The sequence below is a fragment of the Acipenser ruthenus genome, chromosome 9 (genome assembly GCF_902713425.1).
Source record: "Acipenser ruthenus chromosome 9, fAciRut3.2 maternal haplotype, whole genome shotgun sequence".
NCBI lineage: Eukaryota > Metazoa > Chordata > Actinopteri > Acipenseriformes > Acipenseridae > Acipenser > Acipenser ruthenus.
Genome location: NC_081197.1, coordinates 2,022,096 through 2,038,516, shown reverse-complemented (window position 1 = coordinate 2,038,516; position 16,421 = coordinate 2,022,096). Strand labels below are relative to the sequence as shown.

At 40.8% G+C, this 16,421-nt stretch overlaps 1 protein-coding gene across 6 annotated transcripts in view; it reads left to right on the top strand.

Annotated features, from left to right (window-relative positions):
- Positions 1 to 16,421, top strand: part of LOC117407247 (phospholipid-transporting ATPase IB-like) — a 174,325-nt gene that overhangs the window by 5,461 nt on the left and 152,443 nt on the right. For 2 of the 6 annotated variants that reach the window (XM_059030679.1, XM_059030676.1), the window contains exon 2: positions 12,172 to 12,316. In XM_059030679.1, coding sequence (XP_058886662.1) covers positions 12,216 to 12,316 — 101 coding nt within the window. In that variant the 5' untranslated portion in view covers positions 12,172 to 12,215. Of the gene's footprint in view, positions 1 to 2,814; positions 2,944 to 5,901; positions 6,170 to 11,438; positions 11,680 to 12,171; positions 12,317 to 16,421 lie in introns of those variants that run through there. The other 4 variants (XM_059030678.1, XM_059030675.1, XM_059030674.1 and 1 more) reach the window with 4 other exon arrangements.

Sequence of the window (16,421 nt, the reverse complement as noted above, 5' to 3'; positions counted from 1 at the left end):
TGAGCAGACACAGTACTGGAGATCTAGCTTTTGTTGAATTTCGAAACTGTTCAGGGTTCTTATTTTTTTTTTTGGTATATGAAATGTCTTATTTCTCGTACAATGATTCAGATCAGATATGTGAAAAGCTAAACTTAGTGGTAGATTATTTTTCTTTATATTTAAACTTTTATTGAAATGAAATATTGTCCTGTTAACTGAATGTCCTTTCTACCCAGTTATTAGAGTGTGTTCAGGGTAGTGATGGGCAGTCCCAGTCTTGAATGAATTGCTGCAGTAGTTAAACAGATACATGCTAGTAGTGCCTGGGAGGCTGGCTTGTAATGCACAACTCTGGCCCTCAAGGTCCTGTGCAGTCCAGGTCTTTATTCAAGGCTAATGGTCAATTAAATAACTCATGTAATCTCTGGACTGGAATAGGCCTTGAGCGCAAACGTGGTAAAACAAGCTGTGGAAAAGTAAAAACTTTGGGGCATATTTTAAGAGTTTCATCCAGCCAAAGTATAATTCAAGGCCTCTCTCGAAGGTACTCACAATTTGTCCCATTTGTGTAGCATTAGGGTGGAGTTTTCTCCTTTAAAACAGCAGGCATGCATTAAACTGCCCCCTGTTCAAAAGTAATAACAAGCTATGTATTCTTGCTTGAGTAGTCTGTCAGTAATGAAAGGGTTATGAAACCCTTTTGAGCCCGTTTTCTCTCAGTACCCAAAGTGCATCCAGTATATAATATGACAGTGCTGCTCTCAGACACTATGGACCTTTGTCTTGAAAATCACAGCCCTGTATCACTGGCTGGCCCTGTGGCTTTCACACCCACAAGCGCTGCTGTGTTGCATGGATCTGCAGTACCTGGTACTGTGGCCTCCCTGCTTATTAAATATTAATTATTTAATGTGCAGCTTGTAACCCTGATTTCGAGTGGATGGCTTCCACCCAAGGTTGCCCAGCCTTTGTCAGTCAGTCATCAGTTTAGAAATAATGTCCGAAAGCCAGCAGAAGCACTTAGTGAGAAAGCGAGGAAGGGAGAGAGCTAAATACAGTGCTCTTCAAAAGAGAAGGATGCTTTCTCAAGCTTCAGCCAAATGCAAACATGAGCGCTTTCTGTTTTTAGTTAATGACAAGGAGTGGTCGGGGGGGTGGGGGGGCGGTCTGTGTTTGTTTTATAATTATTTTTAGTTGGTTGTTATCCAGCACTTCAATAGGTTTTAAACTCTATTAATGTTATCCGCATTAATTAATTAAACCAGGAAATTTACCCATTGAGACCGGGGGACAGTATGTAAGGGTAAGAAAGCAGGTGTGAAATGCTTTTACTGTGAGTTCCCTCTTAGAAACGACTGCATATATTCTAAGGGCACTGTCAGGAATTTAGGATCAGAGAGCTACTGGACATTTAATGGCATTATTAAGGGATTTCCTAGTTAAAGGATTATTGGGCCCTGTTCATGAAACTTTAAGAACTGTTCTAAGGAATGTTTTTTAAGGAGTGTTTATAAACATGAGGTTAAACAGCACTTTGAAACAGTATAATACACTTTTAAACCATCTGAAAAAGGTTTTGTGTACTGCAAACTTGAATTAGTTATCAAAACACTGCAGGATAAAAATAAAGTCCTTAAAACTGTACTTAAAGGGCTCTTATTATTATTATTATTGTTATTATTATTATTATTAGTATTATTATTATTAGTATTATTAGTATTATTATTGGCTTGAAATGTGGGTCACAGTTACTGCACAGTATGTTCTAGAATTTTCTCCATTAAAAATCTTATTGTAAAAACCCCATTTCATTTCATAATAATAATGCTGCAAGTTTAATTTTTAATGCAATACAAGATTTACAGCAGTTTATAACATTATAGTATATTCTGGCTCCAACCTATACTATGGTTGTAAATGTCTGAACATGAGTGCCAATAATCCAGCATTTATGAATGAAACAATTATAAACAGCAAGCCCCGATTTTACTGGTCTTTGATCACAGAGATAAATGCAAAGAGGAAAAATGGATCATTCCCTCAGTGTTATGAGAAAAACACACCCCTGAACCCCTGGACCCCTGAACGAAGTGCACTGATAGATTTTAGTTAATGTCATATTTACTGTGACGCTGTTTTCTGATTGTTTAAATAACATCTTCAACAGGAATACATTTCTGCATTCTTTTGGATAAAATCAGTAAAACTAAATATAACTATAAGTGCTTTCCTTTTTCTATAATGTTAGTACTTTAATAGCCTTGCAGATAAGGCTGCTGTATTGAGCATGCATTCAGATAGCGCCTTGGTGTCTCAGTAAACACAAGGCTGTTGCCTATCTCTGTGATCTTTCCATAAACAAAGTGACAAGTGGGAAGGGGGAGGGTTGGTTATTACCTTGTACAGAACAGCAGTGAATGAATGATTGATATGAAGGTTGACTATTATCTCATACAGAACAGCAGTGAATGAATGATTGATATGAAGGTTGACTATTATCTCATACAGAACAGCAGTGAATGAATGATTGATTTGAAGGTTGACTATTATCTCATACAGAACAGCAGTGAATGAATGATTGATATGAAGGTTGACTATTATCTCATACAGAACAGCAGTGAATGAATGATTGATATGAAGGTTGACTATTATCTCATACAGAACAGCAGTGAATGAATGATTGATATGAAGGTTGACTATTATCTCATACAGAACAGCAGTGAATGAATGATTGATATGAAGGTTGACTATTATCTCATACAGAACAGCAGTGAATGAATAGAAAGTGATTCCTGTTGCTTACATGTCATTATGGCCTCATTTTCCTTTCAGAGCTATTAGTTTTGGATACATTTAGCACGGAGAATGCTTGCGTCTCTCCCAAAGGCGAAGACGAGGGGTTGGGAGCGGGGATGAGCTCCAGGATGTCAGATAAGCGAGGTCGCCGGACGTGTGATACGAGTGAGTTTCAGTTTGACAGCTCTGTCCCTGAGCAGCTACTGTCATTGGGGATTGATACCTGAAGTGCATGCAGCTCCCCCTTACAGCTGTAACTAATCACACTGCTGATAACTGGCACTTCCTGAATTGCACAAGAGAGGATGCTGTTAACACGGAGTTCATAACTGTGCTTTATTTGTTAAGCTGTTTTTATTACAGAGCATTCCGGGTTTCCAGTTAGACAGTCATGGCAGACAGGAACGCAGTGTTGATGAACATGTGGACTAAGAGTCATAACCCTTTAAGGTACAAGGGACACATGTGTCCCACAAATAAAAATGATGCTAACTTTGTGCAATGAGGCGCCCGAAACAGGGTTTAAAATGTATTGACAGGTTGGATCTGCTCGTCCACACTGTCAGTTTCCTCCTCGTGATGCTTGAGTCGCTCTCGAAGAAACCGTTTGAACAGCCACTCAATTCCTTGTGGACCCGAAGGGGTTAAAACTTTTTACTCATTATTAGCACAGTTCTAAACAACTAAGATAATGACGTGCTAAATTACACTTATTTGTTACTTATTTCTGATTTGGTTACTATATTTGGCTGTGTTTGTACTATCTGAAAAAAACCCTTTTCTTAATAAGCAGCTTTGAGAAGCTAGCTCTCAGTGTTAACGTATTTAGATCACTGAGCAAAGTGCTTTGAGAGTAGCAGAGGACTTCCATGAGAAGTACTGAGACAGACCCAAGCCAAGTCAAACCCGCTCACCATCGCTGTGTGTGTTTCTGTCCACCCCGACTGTCTGCTGTAAAGCCTGAGGCATTGCTCTGTTTGTGAATCCCCCTGCATATCAAACAGGTGAGAGGGCACAGGAGGCAGCTTTAACCCACTCTGAACCCACTTCATTCTGAGATTCTCTCTGGCTCGGCATGTTCTCAACGCCAGCTTATTTGAATGCAGGGCAGCCTGACGCAATGCAACATGAAAAGCAATGCTGTGTCCTCCTGATGTGCTGAAGTAGTGCATGACTGCGTTGAATGCATGGCTGTTTGCGTGTGCTACTCTAGCATGTGACAGGAGGCTGCTTTTGCTTTCCACTTCGAGTTCCAGACATACAGAAGCCTTCTGAGATCCAGACAAATTCAGATGGTTTTTTAAGGATGTTTTAAAGAACCAAGTAACTAATTCACTTAAATATTGTAACTTGTGCTTATCAGGGGGAATCAAACCCCACAGTGTCATTAGAAGGCTGTGCATGTCCTCAGTGCAATACATTAGGATGGGTTGTGCAGGACTGCTTATTCTTTATTTTGAACACACGCGTCCTGTGCAGACGATGCCAGGACAGCTCTCAGGAGGGTGTGAGCGGCTCACTGTAAAAATACATTGCTAACCGAGGCTTTAAAATCCATTAAACACTTCTTTGATCCTCCCAGGAAATGGGCTTACCATGCCTTTTGTTTATCCCCATCATGTTTTGGCGCATGCAGGTATTTAAAATACACTTAATAAGGTGGGTTCTTCTGGCCAGTACCGTCACTAAAGTGACCATGTGACCTCCATCATCAGGGAACAGTACACAAGGATCTTTAAACTCATGAGCTGGTGTGAGGTCTGAATATGAACTCACTTTCTAGGGGGCTCTTTAGGTCCTAAAATCCCTGGGGATCCCGTGCTGAACTTGAACAGGGTGGGATTGCTTTTTGCATGGGTAATGCTTATTTTATTATTATTTTTATTGTTATTTATTTCTTAGCAGACGCCCTTATCCAGGGCGACTTACAATTGTTACAACATATCACATTATACATTATTTCACATTATACAGATATCACATTATTTTTACATACAATTACCCATTTATACAGTTGGGTTTTTACTGGAGCAATCTAGGTAAAGTACCTTGCTCAAGGGTACAACAGCAGCGTCCCCCCCTGGGGATTGAACCCACAACCCTCCAGTCAAGAGTCCAGAACCCTAACCACTACTCCACACTGCTGCCCTTATTTGGTAGCAATAACAACACAGGAGTGTAAGAAAAGTTTGGGAACGAGAAAAGGCCATTCGGCCCATCAAGGCTGTTCTCTTGTAGCACACCATTCTCCCCGACTGGGATGTTTCCAGTGTTTTAGATCCTACTCTGTCACCTGGTAGGCTGTTCCATGCATGCTGCCCTTAGTAACAGGAGAGTAAGGACACTGTTCTGTGTCTTTGATTGACACTCTGTAACAATGTGTATGTAGAAAGACGGCTAGACAGTAAACGTGAGTATTAAAAGCACAGGCTCTGCATTATTGCATTGATCCCATGTTATGAAGTTTGATTGAGTAGAGACATAGAACAGAGCACTATGGGGTCATAAAGCAGTGCTGTATTACTTCCCTTTGTCAATGTATATTATAATCACCCGCCTTATAGGTTTTCTTGAACTGCTTATCTGTTGGACAGTATCAGAATCTGACACAGTGCTTCTGTCACAATCCCAGCGGTGGATGTGACATTCGCAGAAAGCATGCAGCACAGAGAGCTCTTCTGCATTCTCCCCTCTCCAAAGAGGACAGTGTCTGATCAGATACAACCCTTCTGATTGTGCATTCTGAGTGTCTCCCTAGCACTGTGCTGGCTGATACCGCACGCTCACTACCCGCATTGAGAGGCTGGCTGTATTGGTTTATTGTCTTTCTGATGTCTTTCTAGCTGTCTGGCCTTTTGGTTAGGGGGGATTTTGAAAAGATATTTTTTCAGAATTTGGCTGGCAATTAGTCTAGATCTGTCTTTCTTAGTTTAGTGTGATGGGTTCGACTGAATAAAAAGGCGACGTGTATCTTTAAACAGTCCTGCATCGTTTTACCACTTTTTAATTTGTTTTTTTTTTTGTAATCAGCATTCAGTAAAAAAAGTGGAAGCCTGCAGAATTTGGTGCTGAGGTGCAGAGTATTACAGTAATGCTGGGCGTGTCTGCTTATTCTCTCTCCAGGCGCTGCACTGCTGCAGATTACATGTGAAGCATGGCGATTCAGCCCCTATGCTTTGAGGCACAGACACACAGGCAGTGGGACGTCCTTACCGGTTTCTCATGGATTAACCAGGTCGCTGTGGAAGTGCAAGGCACACAGCTGACGGATTAGGGTCGAGGTTGGCCTGTAATCAGCTTACTGCTCGCAGGTCTGCTTCCTTCATGCAGCCGAGGTAGCTAGCCAACATGCCGCTGGTATTGAAGAGCTGGAGGAGACGTGGGTCTGTAGGTAACGATTGTGCCATCTTCTTCATCCGGGCAGAGATGTCAAATCGACGGGGGCTTGTGAGTCAAGCTGTAATTGCAGAGGCATATTAACCTGCAGTGGATGGTAGTCAGTGTCTGTAGGCTGTGCTCTCTCTGGCTCTGAGATGATCATCATTAGCAGGTGTTCCTGTAGCAGTGCTTTGTGTTTTATAATTGAATGCATGTTTCTCATAGTGCCGCTGCAGTTCTGCTGGAATTGGCACAGGGGTCTATTTTCAGGGAGCTTGTAGATCTGCCTCAGCAGGGCCTTCTGGGGTTTCTGTATTGTTAATTCAGGGTGGATCTGTGGCTGATACATCTTTCCATCGTATTCTCACTAAGAAAAACTATTCAAATCTTTACTATGTAAATGATTGCCCATTGAGGGCTATGGGCTATACCCCTGTTTTTTATGTCAGGATCTTCCATGGATGTTCGGGCTACAGTCACTCCCCTCTGAGGTGTTTTTGTTTACCTTTGATTTTATTAGGATTTCTGATTTGGCGGCTCGATAGCACAATTGTGATACTTGTGGTGTGTGTACGTCTCAGACTTCTTTTTAGTTTCAAAGTTAATTTAGGTGCTTCTGTATTTCAATGGACAGCTTGTAGCAGTGACGTCACAGCAATGGCTTTGGCAAGCTTTGAATTCAGAGCTCCCCACAGCAACGGCATGGTTTAATCCATAAAGCAAATACATGACTTCATTAAATCTGTCATATCTGTCATCATAAGTAAATGGTTAATTACATGTGAGATACAGAGAAATCATTATGCTTCTCAGTGATGAACTCTAAACCAATTTGTCTTTAAATATATTAACTTCCTCCCTCTGTGTTCAGGTCACGTCTGACTCTATCATCTTTCTGTTACCCATTTAGAACCATTCTGTGTCTTCTCAATCTAACAGTGGAACACTCATAATTCTTTTTAATGTCAACTTTGTTTTTGGTTGTTTATTCATAACGCTGAAATTCCGGGCTGCTATTTTTTTCTACTAAATTGATTACTTGTAGATTATCCCTTGACTGAACTCCATTGGATCCCAGTGCCAATGAAGTCGGAGCTGATCCACCCGCACACACACACACACACACACACACACACACACACACACACACACACACACATCCTTCTATTGTGCAAGACTCAACAGTCATGCATGTTTATCTGTGGAAGCAGCTTGAAGCCTGTTGCGTCCTTTTCTCATGAATCGAATCAGTAACACCTCATAATACCTGTGGTGTTTCAGAGCTTTGCAAGGGGAGCTCACACACCTTAGGCCAGGGCTGTCCAATCACAGTCCTGCAGGGCCATTCAACTCCAGGTTTAACAGGTACAATGAGATAAGTAACTACTCTACTTCAGGGTCTGGGTGGATTCACAATGCGTTGGGTCATGTTAAGTAAGAATGACATGTATGGTATATATGTTTACATTTAGTTTAGCTGTCTGTATAACCTGTAGCTCGTTGCTATTTACTTAAATGCACATGTAATGTGGAGTCTTGTGTGACGCTGTACCATTGTGGATATGCCTGACAAAGCCATGGGTTATGAGCTAAGTTAGTTGACGTGCTTCTGTATTTAATGAAGTGATTACTCTTTGTGGAGATTGTCCATTCCTGGCAATAGAGATGTTGAGACAATGGTAGTCTGATTTGGTCTAAAGCTTGTTTTTTTCCATCTTATTGCTGTAGAGTTAAGATCTGTGGCTTTTTAAATATGACAATAGTGTGCACATTTATTAGAACACCTCAAGATTTCTCATTGATATCCTTTATATACCTGCCTGCAAGAAAACCTGAATTTCAATTTCCGCTCAGTAATCAATGATATAGAGACAACAGGCACTTGTGTGAAAATGTTAGAACCCTTTGTGCTTTAATTAGACATCTTAAACAACTTCTAAAAAGTATCATGCATTTTGCCATTTGTGGCTCTGTGTTCCTTTTCTCTTACTACTATTAATTAATTCAATGCATGCTATGCAATAGACAATCGCTAATTTGCCTATTTTGACAGTTTTCCAAGATTTTCAGTTCCAGTGGTTTGATTTCATATGCACTACAAATCAAAGCTCCAGAAGCAATGGGGTGTTGTAATACATGTGCACACTGCTGAACTGCAGAAGCAATGGGGTGTTGTAATACATGTGCACACTGCTGAACTGCAGAAGCAATGCAGTGTTGTAATACATGTGCACACTGCTGAACTGCAGAAGCAATGCAGTGTTGTAATACATGTGCACACTGCTGAACTGCAGAAGCAATGCAGTGTTGTAATACATGTGCACACTGCTGAACTGCAGAAGCAATGGGGTGTTGTAATACATGTGCACACTGCTGAACTGCAGAAGCAATGGGGTGTTGTAATACATGTGCACACTGCTGAACTGCAGAAGCAATGCAGTGTTGTAATACATGTGCACACTGCTGAACTGCAGAAGCAATGCAGTGTTGTAATACATGTGCACATTGCTGAACTGCAGAAGCGATGGGGTGTTGTAATACATGTGCACACTGCTGAACTGCAGAAGCGATGGGGTGTTGTAATACATGTGCACACTGCTGAACTGCAGAAGCAATGGGGTGTTGTAATACATGTGCACACTGCTGAACTGCAGAAGCAATGGGGTGTTGTAATACATGTGCACACTGCTGAACTGCAGAAGCAATGGGGTGTTGTAATACATGTGCACAGTGCTGAACTGCAGAAGCAATGGGGTGTTGTAATACATGTGCACACTGCTGAACTGCAGAAGCAATGCAGTGTTGTAATACATGTGCACACTGCTGAACTGCAGAAGCAATGCAGTGTTGTAATACATGTGCACACTGCTGAACTGCAGAAGCAATGCAGTGTTGTAATACATGTGCACACTGCTGAACTGCAGAAGCAATGGGGTGTTGTAATACATGTGCACACTGCTGAACTGCAGAAGCAATGGGGTGTTGTAATACATGTGCACACTGCTGAACTGCAGAAGCAATGCAGTGTTGTAATACATGTGCACACTGCTGAACTGCAGAAGCAATGCAGTGTTGTAATACATGTGCACATTGCTGAACTGCAGAAGCAATGGGGTGTTGTAATACATGTGCACACTGCTGAACTGCAGAAGCGATGGGGTGTTGTAATACATGTGCATACTGCTGACCTGCCCAAAAGAAATCTCTGTAAAATGTGAACTGTGCTGAGAAGTAACTGTTTGTAATTGAGACTAGTTATATTTTATTCAAAGTAATAAGTTACAGTCTGCAAGTAGTTACACTTCTGTTTAAGTAACTGAATGGATTACTTTTTAAAAGTAACTTCCCCAACACTGTAGATCAGGTGAACCTATATAACTAGATCAATGAGGACATTCAGTAATAGTTCTTGTCACTGAAATAGTTTTTGAAGTGATAGAAGAGTTCCCATGTAGACAGTATCCCATAGCAACACTCGTCCTTAATCCTCAATTACATTTGTAATGGAGCACTAGGTGTCCTTAACAACACAGCTTTGTTACTTTAAATACTGGACACCTCCAAGTAATTCAAACCACATTACGACACATTGTTGCCATTTCATTTATTCATTATTCATGCCAGACCCTGGTCCTGGGCTCTTAATCATTCATGGTGTGAACCATCCATCACAGCCTATGCAGAGCCCCCTGCATTGACTGCACCCAGTGCACAGTTCCAGCAGTATTCGTGGACTAGCTTAAAGGGATCCCATCCTGCGTAATAATATCATCATGACATTTGAAACTCTGCCCATCATCAGCGTGTGTTCAGTCCTCTAGTTTCTAGTGAGATGCCACTTTCGACGCAGAAATTCACAATAAATGGATGTGTGCAATTTATTTTTAATAAGCGAACAATAAATTAAATTAAATTTGGGAATATATTACACTGCGGGTGTATACACAGTAAAAGTTTCTGGTTTTGTCTTAATTTAAAATGTGTTTTAATTATTTAAATTATTTGTCATCCCCCAAATGACAGTTAGCCGTGTCAACGTGTCGATTCTTATTGCAGTGGCTCAAATAGTGTCTTCTTTATTACTTATTTGAAGGTACACTGCCATCAAGTTAACAGGTATTACTTCATGTATCAAGTTTCTTTTTCAATACACAACTGTGTCTCATCCAACAACAACAAACACATCACACTTGATTGCAATTTGAGCCGTTCAGAATAATGGCAAACATCATACAGTAGGGGAGACCGGGGCTGGTTGTCACACTTTTTCCTCTTTATTATTTTCCTCAATCTGGTGATATTCTGCGAGGTTCTGTTCCTCGTTATATTGAAGAATAACTCTTCACGTACAAATTGATGTTTTTTATTTCAGCGTAACTTTATTCCAAGTATGATATTTAGACGGTTGAAAATGCGCCGGTCACCTGTGACAACTTGCCCCATACTGGGGTTGGTTGTCACACTATATGGGGTTGGTTGTCACACAGTATGTTCTTGGTTTTACAGTAGACAATAATGCAACATTTTTTGTTTTTTTTAAATAACATAAAGTTTCTACTGTGTACTGTGTACAATGACAGAAAAAGTGTGAACATAAATAATATGGACCTGTATATATTTGAAATGTTGCCCCATGCTACAAAATAATACCACAGCCTCCACAGAACCGGAGGACAAACAGTAAATAACTTAAATAAGCATTATATGGTGACATATCCCACATGTTGGTGTAGAAAAAATATAAGACTTCTTCCTATAGGATTTACATGTGACAACCAACCCCAAAAACTATGTGACAACCTGCCCCAACCCGACTTTACATGACAATTTAATTCTCTCAGTACTACTGGGAGAACCTACTGGTTTTGTTTTTACACCAAAAGATAGCCAGTATCTGGTTCTATGAACATGGCCATCAGTTCAAACAAACTCCAATACTATAAGAGTTATAACATAAATAACAAGATATACATTTTTTACTTTGGGAATGAAAAAAATGAAATATGTGCTCACCTTTATGTTGGATGGAACTGACCTCAAATTACAAGATGGTTGAGTTCCAGACAATAGAAAACACATTTCAGTGTTAGTATCACCTGCCTGCACCATCTAGTGTCATAGTGATGAGCACTGTGACAACCAGCCCCGGTCTCCCCTAATAACACAGGGGGCAGTAAAAACACAACCAACTCATAGTTTTTATTTATGTATTTGTTATTATTTGTACATATAATTCCATTAACAGCATGGCATGTTTACAAAATAAATAAATAAATAAACAAATAAAATAAAATGGTACTGCCTCTTTAAAGGTTGAAGGCTGGCTTTCCGTGGGGAATACGGTGGTAGGTGATGTTGAGGGCACATCAATATCCCGTATATAACACAGGGTATCCCTGCTGATGCATCTCTGTACAAAGAAGGAGGGATGACAATTTGCAGACACTCCTTTGGTTCTGGTCCGCTGTTACACATCAAGGCTTAGGACTGCGGTCTGCCTTTATCCGCTACGGCTCTTGCAGGGTACATAACATTATATCTAAATTACAGCAGCCCTGTTTCATCTAGGCTTGCATTATTCATTGCGTTACAACCGGTGATGCAAATAGCAGTCCTCGGGTCCGGCACACTGAAATGATGCGTCCATGCGTTCTGTTCTAGGAGCGGCAGCCGCTTCGTGTATCCTGACTGACAAAAAACAAACAAACACAAGATTGCTGTCATGTATTTCACACAGGCTCAATAGCAGTGCGTGGGAGCTTTTTTCTGCGCTTTTTGAAATAGTCACTCAACAAAGCGTTTGACAGGCTGTTGTGCAGGAAACAGCGTTATTAGTTTATTCATTTATTTATTAACTGCTGACGTCCACGAAGGTGTAATGTAGTAAAACGCGTACGAGTTTGTGTGTCTACACTAATCACGTCTGCCATTACTGTACAGCAGTGCTGTGTGTGTGTGAGGGTTTCTGTGCTTCGGCAGCTGAACCTCACTCTCTCTCTCGTCGCTTCTTCACAGGACCCGCTTGTTCGTCCTCGGGGTACGAGAAGGCAGATGATGAAATGTCCGGGACAACGTCGCAAGCAGACCTGATTGACGCAGCGGCTCGGACCATTTACCTGAACCTACCCCAGCAGAGCAAGTTCTGCGATAACCATGTCAGGTAAGGAGACGGGGACAGAGCCCGCTGTGAACGGGAATGGTGTTGCGGTGACGGGTGCTGTACGTTTATTAAATGGGGGGAGCGAAGTAAATGATCGCCTTTTAAAAAGTTCCACACTAAACGCATAGCAAAGTGTCATAAAGCACGGCAAAAAGTAAGCATCGCAAAGCGAACAGAGGTGTGGTAAAGCAAATGTAAAAAATATATTAAAGGCAAACCATACAAATATGGTAAATGCATAATGGATCATAAAACTGTCTACGAAAAAAAAAACAAAGCATTGCTCAAGGTTTGTGAAATCCGGCTCTTCCTGTGTTTTGCGTGGGTTTGAAGTGTGTTAGGCGATGGGGCGGCTCAGTAAGCACACACAGGGTTGCAGACAGTGGGAACTGCCTGTTTGTTTAAGATATTTATTTATCTATGTTTTAGAGTGCTGCTCCTTAGAGTATGCCACGTTTCAACACAACCTAAGTATCTGTCTAAGGTGTAACAGTTATACCCCTGTTCAGATACTGGAGTCAAATCTGATTATTTTAAAAAAGTATGAAAATGTGTGGGAGGCAAGAGCAGGATGGAAACAGAGTCAGTACGAGTCTGCCCCCTGTGGTGTGAGCAAGGTAGTGCCTCAGGTCTGTAGCTGCTCATACTAGTGAGCCTGGCTGTTCTGTACAGTCCTCACTTCAGTCACTGGGACTGTCTTCGGCACTCCTGTTACTACTGTGGTAACATTGTTATAATATTGCATTCCAATGATATCACAGTGCTGTGAGCCAATGCAGACTGGCAGTACCATGGCACCAACCATGGCACCAACCATGGCACCATGCCAGCCCTTGTGTGTCACATTACCTTATCATCCAAACCACTGGGAAGTATTTGTTCCAAATCCATTGTGTTGCCCTTGCTGGCAATGCGGTGGTGAACAGCTTTCAGTAAAAGCGCCTTTTCTCTGAGTAGTACATTACATGGCACAGAGAGAAAGTGCCATACTTTTTGATGCTCTGTTGATGCAGTGTAGTATGCATTCCTTGGTGTCTGTTTACTGCATTTTCCTGAGCTGGTTCTCTTTATGTGCACTCAGTGTAAGTAAGCTGAGCCCCAGACTGTGTGCCCAAACGGGAAGGCAGCTCCTCATAGGGGTTATAATGACATCTTCAAACTGCTTTTTCACAAATGGTATTATTCGCGTTACTAAAAACCTTTATTAGGAAATGGGCAGGTTTTTGAAATCGTATGTAATGAAATGGCTGGAGTACTGCTTTACATTGTAACTACATTAGGAGGACCATTCATATAGATCATTAGTCAAATCAAATCACATTTTATTAGTGCCTTTCATAGAAAACGTATCTCAAAACACTATACAAGACAATGCAAAAGAAAGTCCAAAGAACAGAGTGAAAACAAAGTAAGACCAAAAATAAAAACAGTTTGGTATAATATAATGTCAAACAATTATTTTTTACATTATATTATTTAAAATATCATTACAGAAAAAGAGAATAAAGAACTGCACATTTTTAAAAACAGTTTTGTTTTTTTTAAAGCTAAACTATAAGAGTGTGTTTTGAATTGAGACTCAAAACCATTACCTGATAGCAATGCATTTCAGAACCTGGGAAATGAAATCAATGTGACTATGAACACGTTTCTCAGTTGTGATTGAGAGACACGAATGGATTAACAGGTATCAATTGCATCCAGAGTAAAACACCGAAAATCAGAAGCCCTAATTATAGATTTGAAACATGTTAGGGTTATGCAATAGACAATCCTTATACAACATCATTGGCTGCTATTCTGCGTGGTAAGAACCTTGATCTTTATTTAGTTTCTAAAACACAGTATGGGGGCCCTGGCTCTCTCCCTTTGTTTTTGTGAAGACCTGTAGGAGGCACAGCACTGTGTTTTTGGAGGTGGCACTCAGTATTGTTTTCAGATGCATTCCAAGGTAATAATGCATTCTTAAGAGGTTATTGACAAACCGCGTTGGAATAAAAATATTTTGTTTCAGCAAAGCAGATCAGGGCCTTTTCATGCACCCCATGTATTTTATTGATTGCACTTATGTGGCCATAGACACCCATCGATTATTGCCCCCTGCGCAGTTTTATACCAGCTACAGGTCCTGAGCAGTGACTAAATAGGTTCCTGAGGAGAGATACATCTTCTTAACTGAGGAGGTTATTAGTTTCTGGACGGTTTCCATGGGAAGTATGGTAAGTTTCCAAGTCTGATAGTATGACAATAAATCTCTTGGCTCCACCGCATTACAGAATTGTATATCTTATTGTCAGTATCATTATGTAGAGGACGTGCCAGAACTTTCTCTAGCTAAAATCAGCTGTCATTATATGTAAACTGAAGGTTTAAATAGAGAGGAATAGGAGGTTGTTACATTGTTAACCATGTAGTAAATGACATCACAAGCACATTAAAATAGAAATAAGTGATAAGTACCTGCGCTGTTTGTTTTCAAACACTTTCCCTCGACAGAGGCATGTTAAACATACCGAAATGTTGTGAAGTTCGCTCTTTTGAGCAAAATCTCTCTTTTATATATAAATAAAGCAGTGCAATGCCACCATTTGAACAAGCAAGTAATTTTGAAAAAAAAAGCCAAGTTGAAACGGTGTACAGTTTCCAAAGCGGTGCATTACTTACCTCTGCAAGTGCTTGAGGTCCTTTATACAAAGATTTCTTGAAGGCTGTTTCAAATCTTCTTTACTCATCTTTATCTGCACATTAAAAACCTGTAACCTGCTATTGGTTCTGCATACTGGTATTAAACTTTATTTAGAATGCCAGGGGGAGTTAATGCCATTGATATTACTATCTGGGAAATATTAGAGGTATGCAAGGAAATAAAAACCATGCGATACATCTAACCTTTGTGAAAAGTGTCTGCCGATGTGATTTACAGACTGCTGATTTCATGATGCAGGAAGGAATGTGGTGTTACTGTCCTGGCTGATTTCAGCTAGAGAAAGTTCTGACACCTCTTCTGCACTACTAGTGATAAAAAGAGCGCAGGTCGATTGCTATGCAGATTCTCTGCAATCTGTTCTGAGCCTGTGTCAGTCTCGGTGCCTCTGCTTTGTGTCTTGATCGTTTTTCAAAGATGCTTTGAATTTTATTCCTGTATCAATAGCAAAATTATAGGATGCTCGGAAAGAGGGCTTTTCTTTCTCCGGGAAAATCAATCAATCTTTAATGAAAGTGTGCAGATGTTACCCACGCATGGGCAGACGTGACTGAGCGGTAAGCTAGGATGCCTGATTGGAAGGTAGGCTACAGAGACAAGGGGAAAGGGTTAGGAACTGAACATGTGTTAGCCATGTACTAGAAAGGAGAAACCATGACCCATTATCCAAACTGTTTTTTTTTTTTTGTTTTTTTTGTTTTCTTGATAGTGTAGATCACCCTCTTGTATTCAGGATGCTGGCAGATTGTTCTAGCTTTTTTAAGCTTGAGGTTGCATGGGCAATTTGAAGCCTTTCTACGCTTATCTAATCAGAATTAGCAGGGGCATCTGAAGATGCTGGTTTATTGAACAGGAAACAGAATAGCCTTAGCCCTTGGCTTTGAATCCAGTCATGGTCAGCAGTCAATGAAAATCATCTATTGTATGGTTTGTGATCTATCTGCTTCCGTTGTAGACAGCTCTAGGTATACAGCTCTAGTTATACAGCTCTAGGTATACAGCTCTAGGTATGCAGCTCTTGTTATACAGCTCTAGGTATGCAGCTCTTGTTATACAGCTCTAGGTATGCAGCTCTAGGTATGCAGCACTAGGTATGCAGCACTAGGTATGCAGCACTAGGTATGCAGCTCTAGGTATACAGCTCTAGTTATACAGCTCTAGGTATGCAGCTGTAGTTATACAGCTCTAGGTATACAGCTCTAGTTATGCAGCTCTAGGTATACAGCTCTAATTATACAGCTCTAGGTATGCAGCTCTAGTTATACAGCTCTTGTTATACAGCTCTTGGTATACAGCTCTTGTTACACAGCTGTAGTTATACCATCAGTCACAGGTCAGACTGCACACTAAGCTTGCTCCTAGTTTCGTGTCTTGTGCTTATTTAGTGGCAGGGGTACAGTG